Source organism: Rhinichthys klamathensis, unplaced genomic scaffold, assembly GCF_029890125.1.
Source record: "Rhinichthys klamathensis goyatoka isolate OS25496 unplaced genomic scaffold, OSU_Roscu_1.1 h1tg000611l_1, whole genome shotgun sequence".
Lineage (NCBI taxonomy): Eukaryota > Metazoa > Chordata > Actinopteri > Cypriniformes > Leuciscidae > Rhinichthys > Rhinichthys klamathensis.
This window is the reverse complement of record NW_026607064.1, coordinates 426,024-436,358: the sequence shown is the minus strand read 5'-3', so window position 1 is coordinate 436,358 and position 10,335 is coordinate 426,024. Positions and strand designations below refer to the sequence as shown.

General features: G+C 41.8%; 1 protein-coding gene across 2 annotated transcripts in view; it reads right to left on the bottom strand.

Annotated features, from left to right (window-relative positions):
- Nucleotides 1-9,968: 9,968 nt before the first annotated feature.
- Nucleotides 9,969-10,335, bottom strand: part of rfx3 (regulatory factor X, 3 (influences HLA class II expression)) — a 56,443-nt gene continuing 56,076 nt past the window's right edge. The window contains exon 16 of one of the 2 annotated variants that reach the window (XM_056240750.1): nucleotides 9,969-10,306. In XM_056240750.1, the coding sequence (XP_056096725.1) occupies nucleotides 10,053-10,306 (254 nt within the window). In that variant the 3' untranslated portion in view covers nucleotides 9,969-10,052. The remainder of the gene's footprint in view (nucleotides 10,307-10,335) is intronic. The other variant, XM_056240749.1, reaches the window with a different exon arrangement.

Below are 10,335 nucleotides of genomic sequence, written 5' to 3'. Positions count from 1 at the left end.
CACTCCTTACACATAAAACTCTTAAGGTGTAAACCCTATTGTCCTGGTTTTACTAATTAAAAAAAGAGAGGCTAATGTTAGTTATTTGCGTTCGACTTTTAAGGACCGTTAGGCTATTTTAAACTTATTTTGTACGACCAATTTTGACATCTTTAAGTAATGCCAACAATTAACCATGTGAACTTGTCAATCGCGTACACTTTCTTAAAAATTAAGGTTCTAAAAGAGGGTTTTCACAGTGACGCCACTTTGTAATGACTGATGAAACGATTCCCAATAAGACTAGGAACATACTAAGAAAATATTTGGTCAAAAAACATTGATTTCAGATAGATAAAAGATTTAGATGGAAGAATCTTTATTTTTAAAGGTGCGGTAAGTAAATTCTGAGAAATGCTGTTGAGCACCACAACACACCTGTAGCCAATCAGTAGTAAGGGGCGTGTCCACTCATGAGGGGGAGGTGCCTGTGTTGCAGAGCGTGTTAGTGGATTTGGAGGCGGAGCTATCAAGATAGGGGCGTTTCTGTGATTTCAAATATCAACAGCATGTATAAAATGACAGTAATTACTCTTCCTCAAACTGAGCTCAAGGTAATAATCTCAAAAACTCAAACATAACTGTTAGAATATCTTCTAAATGCAAGTTTAACAGAACATGAGTCTCCTTCATTCTTCTGCTCTAAAACAAAAATAATTAAACTCTCCTAGGTAATTCCCATAAAGCATGCTGGGAATTAGAAATCCCCTACTGTAGCTATTTGTGCACAAGATTAGGCAGTGCATAAATGTTCAGTGATTATTTAGCATCAGCTCGTAATAAGCAAATTGAGCAAAAATGAAAACATTTTTCTAAAGGTTAGTTTGCGTAATTTTTTTTTTTTTTAGGTTTTAAATACAAGAAAATACTATTTCAGTCTTTCTACGTCAAAATTTAATGTTTAATTCAATGTCTTTCTTGCCATTTCTCTAATTTGTGAAATTTACAAGCAATTTACTAGTATTTCTTAAACGTGTGAATTTTCTCTTTATTAAATTTAATATTTATTTTTAGAATGTGGAATTATTGAGGAACCTTCTGAGGTGTGTAATTTTTTAATTTGGTGTAAATAAGATTAAATAACTGTAGAATAACAGATAATGGAACATTAATGCTCTATTTTATTTAAAGGTCCAATATGTAAGAATTTTGTAATAAAATATCCAAAAATCACTTGCACAGTGTGATATATTTCCTGCAGTTGTGTACTTACAATATCCCAAAAGTCTCCAAAGATTTTTTATTTCAGAGAAATTCCAATTTTAAATAAGTGGCCGTCCCGGAAAAAAACTTGCCTGTCAATGACGCAACATCCGCGCTATCCTCGGTTTCCGCTCGTACTGCCATAGCCATGATGTAACCATGGCGACAGACGTGGACAACTGCGTAACGTTTAGCGGCACGCAGTTCTTGTTTCTTTCAAACATAGACCATGGCAAGCAGACTTTGGGACAAACAAGGAGAACTAAAATGAGGATCAACATCAGCGTGGCGTTTTTGAGATGCCGAGAGCTAGCGTCCGCGGCTAACTTGGACTCGCCAGAGCTTCACGAGTCACAACAGCTTTATTAGACAGGTGAGCTAATGTACATAAAACAAATCAATGCTATATAACGTTAGCTCAACATGATGAAATGTTAGAATATGGTCAGTATGTTATTCTAATGTTGATCTAGCTCACTGCTAGTTTCGTATAGCAAACGAACTAACACGTAGTATAACATTATAACTTTCAACACACATTTAAATGTCGTTTAGTGTGATAGTGTAACATTAGATCAAGCGAAGCAGCGCTGCGTTACCTCACAAGTTTAATTCGTCTAATAAACTGAGTAATCCAGCACTCGCGGGTAGGTCAGTAGAATAAATGTCCTTATTCCTTTATATCCGCGGGACTCGTGTGTGAGCGCGTAAGTTGTTTTTTCTTAATATACAGTTCTCCTGTTGCTCTGTTTACCATTTGTCAAGTAAGTAGGGCTATTTTCGATTCTTTGCTTCTTTGTAATTTTTATCTTCACTAAATATCTTTATTTTAATTAGTCGCGTTCCTATTTTGAATATCTGCCGTCTTAAGGGTTGGAGTGTGTTTGTTATTGTAGCACTTAAGTATTGCTGTTCATAACAGCTAGTTTCGATTTGGGCCATTGTCGGGATACTTGCTTTCGCTGTGCTAATTGCAAGGGCTACCACAGCTGTCCTCACTCAGACGATTGATAGCATTATTTCTATGTAGTGTGCGCGCTGTCGCGGAAGCGTCAGCGGAAGCATTCAGCTCTCGTGTTCAGCCTCCTCATGTGAAGACCGACTCGGGTAAAGACCTGCGACTCTACCTGCGCGACTCCACCGAGCAAGGACACCTGCAAGGCACTTAAAGTATCTTCTTCACCCTTTCCTTTCCTACCTTTATTCTTATTTCCCATTATCATTATGTGCTTTGAACACATTCCTGTTGTCTCTCGACAACGCTCTCTCACCACGCACAGAAGGCAGCGCAATACTGCTTATCTGCGCCCGTTTCTCTCATCCTCACACTCACCTCTCACTCTTTCTATGGGTCTATGGAATTGTCAATCAGCAGTCAATAAAGCTGATTTCATTCCAGCCTTTGCATCTCATTCTACTCTTAATATCTTGGGCTTGACTGAGACCTGGATCCGTCCAGAAGACTCAGCAACCCCTGCTGCTCTCTCTAACAACTTCTCTTTCTCTCACACACCTCGCCAGTCCGGGAGGGGTGGGGGCACTGGTCTTCTCATTTCTAACAATTGGAAATATTCACCTCTCTCTTCTCTATGCAATAACAACTCATTTGAATATCATGCTATTACACTTACAACTCCCATGAAGATCCATATTGTAGTTATTTATCGCCCCCCAGGTCAACTAGGAAGCTTTGTAGAAGAGCTGGATGTGTTGCTGTCCTCTTTCCCTCAGGATGGCATCCCACTTGTAGTCTTTGGCGATTTCAACATTCACCTAGCGAAGCCGTATGCAACAGACTTCATCTCTCTCCTAGCCTCTTTCGATCTCAAACGGCTCATCACCACCGGTACTCACAAGTCAGGCAACCAACTGGACCTGGTTTACACACGCAACTGTATCACAGACAACATTTTGGTGAAACCTCTCCAAGTTTCAGACCATTTCCTCATTACTTTCAATCTACAACTCACTACCCATGCTCCACCAACCTCCCCACCATTTACTTTCAGACGAAACCTGCGCTCACTTTCTCCATCCCATCTTTCCTCTGCTGTGTCATCTTCTCTTCCCTCACCCTCACATTTCTCATCTCTGGATGTGAATACTGCAACGGATACTTTATGCTCCATCCTAACCTCTTCTTTAGACAATATCTGCCCTCTCTCCTCTAGGCCAGCACGCACCACTCCCTCTAACCCCTGGTTATCTGAGGTTCTTCGTGAACACCGGACCAAGCTCAGGGCAGCGGAGAGGAAATGGCGCAAATCAAAAGACACATCTGACCTCAGTAGGTATCAATCTCTGCTCTCTGCCTTCTCTGTTGACGTTCACGCCGCAAAATCTTCATATTTCCACAACAAGATCAACAGCGCCTCTAACACACGGTCACTGTTCAAGACATTCAATTCTCTCCTCTGTCCACCTCCACCACCACCCACCTCCTCTTTAACTGCTGATGACTTTGCTAACTTCTTCACTAACAAAACTACCACTATCAGCAGTCAGTTCTCAGCACAGGAACCCAGACTAACCTCTCCCACAGCCAATAACCTTCTCTCCTCCTTCACTCCACTAACCGAGGAAGAAGTATCTAAACTTCTCCTCTCCAGTCATCCTACCACCTGCCCTCTAGACCCCATCCCCTCACACCTTCTACAAGCCATCTCTCCCACACTTCTACCAGCTCTCACACACATTATCAACTCATCCCTCCACACTGGCATTTTCCCTACAGCATTTAAGCAGGCTCGGGTAACCCCTCTGCTTAAAAAATCAACATTAAACACATCACTTCTAGAGAACTACAGACCTGTCTCTCTCCTACCATTCATTGCAAAAACACTTGAACGAGTTGCTTTTAACCAAGTATCATCCTTCCTGTCTCTTAACAACCAGCTGGATGTCAACCAATCTGGCTTCAAGAAAGGACATTCAACTGAGACTGCATTGCTGTCAGTCACGGAAGCCCTGCGGATCGCAAAAGCTGCTTCCAAATCATCAGTTCTCATTCTACTGGACCTGTCTGCTGCCTTCGACACTGTGAATCATCAGATCCTCTTGTCCGCCCTCTCATCACTGGGCATCACTGGAACCTCCCTCAACTGGTTTGAGTCCTATCTCACAGGTAGGTCTTTCAAGGTCACATGGAGAGGTGAGGTATCCAAAGCACATCAACTGACCACAGGCGTTCCTCAGGGTTCAGTTCTCGGACCGCTCCTCTTCTCCATTTACACCACATCACTGGGACCCATCATACAGGCACATGGTTTCTCTTACCATTGCTATGCTGATGACACCCAGCTCTACCTCTCATTTCAACCAGATGATCCCACAGTAGCTGTACGGATCTCAAGCTGTCTGGCGGACATCTCGGCATGGATGAAGGAACATCACCTGCAGCTCAACCTGGCAAAGACTGAGCTTCTCGTCCTCCCTGCCAATCCGTCTCTTCAGCACGACCTCACTATCCAGGTAGATTCATCCTCAATCACCCCATCAAGGTCGGTCAGAAATCTTGGAGTAATCTTTGATGATCAGCTGACCTTCACAGACCACATTACAAAGACAGCTCGATCATGCAGGTTTGCTATGCACAACATCAGGAAGATCAGGCCTTTCCTAACTGAGCATGCAACACGACTTCTCGTCCAGGCCTTGGTCATTTCTAGGCTTGATTACTGCAATGCTCTTCTGGCTGGACTTCCAGCATGTGCAATTAAACCTCTACAAATGATCCAGAATGCTGCAGCTCGTCTGGTCTTCAACGAGCCCAAAAGGGCCCACGTCACTCCTCTGCTCATCTCTCTGCACTGGCTACCACTCGCTGCTCGCATCAAGTTCAAGGCTTTGACGCTTGCTTACAGATTGACCACAGGTTCAGCTCCCTCCTACTTCCACTCACTACTACAAGTCTACATCCCTACCAGAAGCCTACGATCGGTCAATGAGCGACGGCTCGTGGTACCATCACAGCGGGGCACAAAATCACTCTCCAGAACATTCGCATTCACGGTTCCATGCTGGTGAAATGATCTCCCCACCCTCATCCGGAATGCAGAATCCCTGACAACATTCAAAAGACAACTGAAAACTCATCTCTTCCGGGAGCACTTAACTTAAAAAAAAAAAAAAAAAAAAAAAAAGATCCTTTCCTCTAAATCCTCGCTTGCCTGCCTTATGCTACTCCGAGCTATGGCTGAACTTTGTATTTTGAGCACTTCTTGCGTTGCTTTTGCCTCTTCACGATGACTCGCTTGGTTTAGTCCTCAGTTGTAAGTCGCTTTGGATAAAAGCGTCTGCTAAATGACTAAATGTAAATGTAAATGATATCTGTCTCTTTAGCAATCGCGACCTGCTTCATACCACTGTAATGTTAAAAAACATGAATGTTTGCACTCATCCATAAACATTATTAGATCCATCTGCAATTCCCATCATGCAGCTCATCACTGCGTCATCAACCTACGCCTGTGTTATTGTCGGAAACTGCGCCCTCTTGTGGCGAAAAAAACTTACATATTGTGCCTTTAATTACATTTTTTTTTTTTTTTTGAACATTTCTCCTTTTGTATTACACAGAAAAACACGACGGCATTGAGGTCTCGGCGAGACACGAGGCGGGTGAGTAAATCCCGTGACAATTGAACACAACAGGTCTTGTTTCAACAAGAAAAAGGTTTATTAATTGAAAGACAAGCCACAAATTTAAGAAAACAACACTAATAAGCTAGCCTGAGCTCAAGTCTGAAATATTCAGAAAAAACAAACTACATGTGTCTTGGATAATTCCTATATTTTCCTCATATTGACACACTAAATGTTAATATATCATTTTATAAATATAAAAGTTCCCCAGTTTTTGTTATCCTTCATGTAAAATACACAATACAAATCACTCTACACTTATTAGTAAGCTTTTACCAATTTCAGAGGATATAATTTACTAAGAGGTAAATTGGAACAACACACACAAAAAAAGAAAAAAAATACATATGTACTGTATATGTAAGGTACATCATCCAAATAAAACAATAGAGAGAAGGGGAGGTGAGGGTGGATCACAATTTACACTTTCAAACATATCTGTCATTAAAAGTAAGGGACTGTAAATAAATATCCTTCCATTTTTATCTCAATATTTACATCTAGGACTTTGTTCTGAGTTTTCCCTCAGAGTACCACGATGCTTGTGCTTGCATTTGAACGCGCTACAGCAATGCCACGACTCACTACGTAAACAGTCAAATGGCACTTAAAAGCCCCCCAAAAATAAGACCACATAGAAACCAAGCGTGTCACTCTACGCACAAGAGAAAGAAAACTCGTGATGACGATGATAGTGCAGTGGAGTCCCAATATAGTTCTGTTCATGTCATCAAGTTTGGGTGCCTTTAAACTGGGGTGTGCATATGTGTCTCAGGTGAGTGTGGCATGATGGGATACGAGCTCCGTTGGCTTGTACTGGTTCTGGAGGTCTTGGTGAAATCAAAGGCACTGAAGTCTCTAGTCAGTGAAGCTGCCTTCACGCTCCTCAGGGCTTGATATGTCGATATCAGAAGAAGGGCAAGTTTCTTTTCCTAGAAAAGCTTGCATTGATATCCAGAGTAAGGTTGCAATTTTAGTGTCAACAAAAGAAAGAGAAAGAGAAAAGCACAGGCAAGACGTGGAAAGTATGAATCTTTCACTGCGTTTTGGCAAACTTTGAGTAGAAACAGGCATGTGGTTTTGAAGTCGACGCATCGAACTGTTCTGTACTTTCTGGCACGTCGTCCAAATAAACGGAGAAGCGGATTGGTGATATTCTAGCAGCTCAAGAAAAGGCATGCAAGACCAAAGAAAGCACTTTGAGTAGTGATCAACACATCTAGCAAACTATCCAATAGTGAAGAGCCGTCTGTCGTCCAGGCACGGAGACCGAGCGGAACAACGGAAAACGCAAATCAAGTACAAAAACAAAACCATAACAATCGGAAAGAATCTGTGGAAAACCTGCTCGTTCTGGTTCAGAAGGTGCACACGTAAATATAAACCACGATTATCAGAAACTCGGACGCGTCAGACTGAATCTGGATGGTTTTCACTTTTAAAACTTCATCCTCGTTACAACCACGTTAAAATTAAGACATTTCCATAAAAAAGATGCATAAAACGTACTTGAAATAGCGCGCGCACAGTCAGTCATTGAAAATAAAATCAAGAAAATAACGCTTTTTCCAACTACAAAAAGTTTCCAGTGTTTTCCATAATAGTAGAGCGGTTTAGCCGACGGGTGGACTTCCTCCGCCATCACAGCAGGCTAGCGTCCTCGTTCACAGTAATCCAACAGCAAACAGAACTCAAACACTCCAGATCTAGTACCAAAAGAAACTCCACCCATCTATACATGCAGATTAAAACATAAACTAATAAAATCATAGTTCTCCCAGCTAACGTTCTCAGAACACAAGTTATGGACAAACGTTCTTCCAGTAACGTCAATAAAACGTTTATTCTGCTCCGTACCACAAAAACATTTCTGCACTGTTCTCGGAAGTGTTTTATCTTAAACGTTTTTTTTTGTTTTGTTTTTAATGTCTAATGTTCAGAGAACATTCAAAAGTAACGTTACCATAACGTTTGTATAACCAAGAATTTTTTTCAAAGAACGTTTTCATAACTTAATATGAACATTAGCGAAATGTTCCTGGAACATATTTTCGTTAGCTGGGACGTTTATGAAACAAAAGCAGTTTTGTAAAATCATCACAATTTTACGTAAATGTTTTTAAAAACAATGAGACCCAGTGTATAAACTCTTTATCATCATCATCATCATCATCATATACTTCTATATTACCAATATAGATATTTACCAACTTTTGGTCCACGATACAATGACTTTTTGTGAATTTTTTTTTTTTTTTTGGAGGGCAACCGATGTGAAATTAAAATGACGGGTCAACAAAGAAGAAACACATTTCGTGTTTTTTGTGAGGTAGGGCGACAAGATACACACATAACACACACACCTCGGCCAAATTCACACACACACACACACGGGCCTTGACGTCGGATAGGGAGCGATAATCGAGCGACAGATCCTGAACGTGACCGAGACTCGATCACATGATCCAGTGGCAGATGTCTACGCTAGACTATGAATATTCTCTGGTTTTCAGTGCAAACCTTCACCAGTTCAGACGAAATGAAAAGCTGTTGTTTTGGGTTAAGGCACTAGAGATGAACCCGAGGTACATAAAATCCCTGACATTCGCTCTGCAACGAGAGGCAACGAAGGACAGCCGGTTGTCTCTCACTCTTGTGTTTTTTGGTCCAATCGGTACGAGAAAGAAACCCAGACCCACGACACGCTTCGCACATGCAGCATATTATGTACAACGACAAACACTCGTCTTCAAGCTACCCAACCACTAAACCTACGAACAGAAGGCAATAGGACACACTCAGACTGCAAAGTAAAGACGGTGAGAAGGCAAGCTCTTGTCTAAGCCTGCTGGGATTATAGCAGCACAGTTATACAGCGAGACTCTCCCTAATCCAACAGCACACGTTTGGCCAATCACATGTTCTACACAGAAAACTGTAAACAATGACCAGTACAGTAATAGAGAAGTGATAAATATATTGACTAGTAGTAGGCAAATGGTATTTTCCAGAATTAACCTTTCCCTGGCTTGGATTCGAGTTCTAGAGTGAAACGTTTTCTATGAACATCAGGGCTTTAAACGTTACAATCAGCATCTCGTCAAATCCTTATATTGATTTAGTAGTTTATGGGACCTTTGTGTCGCGTTTCTCCATGATGTCTCGCAGACACAGATGTGGAGAGAGACCGAGCGACACCGTCATGATCTGAAAGCCACACCGGGGAACGAACCGACCGCCTCCGTTGACTCTGTATTGTGTGACGCTGCGTCCTCGTCACTTCTGACTTATAACAAAAACAAAACAATGTCTGAAAGCTGCTGTGTGACAGGTGTACAGCAAACAAGCTAAAACAAAAACAGGAATAAGTGTTTATAAGCTGTCGACCCCAAAAACAAGCGTTTAAAGACACAAAAGTGTATAATGGCTGGAGCGAATGGGTAAACTGGGATCCTGACACTCGGTGTGCTCTGGAAATACACGACGTGTGCAGACACATTTAGTCACTGCTAAGTCAAATATTCAATTCAATTCACATTTATTTGTACAGCGCTTTTCACAACACACATCATTTCAAAGCAGCTTTACTGGAAATGTCCATATTACAGTGTACAGTGATCTGCTATCAGAGGAGACTGTTTAAATTAATACATTTTTAGCTAACTGTGTTATAACTTTGTATATGTACATTTCTGAAACCCATAACTCAGACAATGTACTATTTTAAGAGATATAATGAGCTCATTGAAGTAATGAATACTTGTTTGTTGGATATTTAGTTAAATATCCAAATGTCAGTTTTATATATTATATTTCTGTGAGCTAAGCTATCCTGTCGCCAATTCATTAGTTCTCAGAGTAATATATCACGTCTTAATTGCCATTATACACTTTTGTGTCTTTAAACGCTTGTTTTTGGGGTCGACAGCTTATAAACACTTATTCCTGTTTTTGTTTTAGCTTGTTTGCTGTACACCTGTCACACAGCAGCTTTCAGACATTGTTTTGTTTTTTGTTATAAGTCAGAAGTGACGAGGACGCAGCTTCACTCAATACAGAGTCGACAGAGGCAGTTGGTTCGTTCCCCGGTGTGGGCGTGGCCTAAATGCGCTCGTCTCTATGGGACTGATAGCGATAGATGGGATGAGAGGGAAACGGACAGGCTTTCACACCGAGGCGTATGTGTTTCCCACGTGGCGGATGGTGCTGGTCCCGGTGGAGCTGAGCATGTGTTCGGCCGGGGGTAAAGCGCTGAGCATGCTGGGATTGACGACTCCCACCACAGCGCTGGTGCCGTCCTCCATGGCTCCGACCTGAAGCACCTGAATCACCTCAGTCTCCGCTTTCTCCCGCTTCGCTAGAGGCTCGTCCGACTCCTCGATGTCCTCGTCCAGATCGCTGTCCATCTCGCTCACATCATCTGGCGGACATCACAATGAGGCTTTTCAG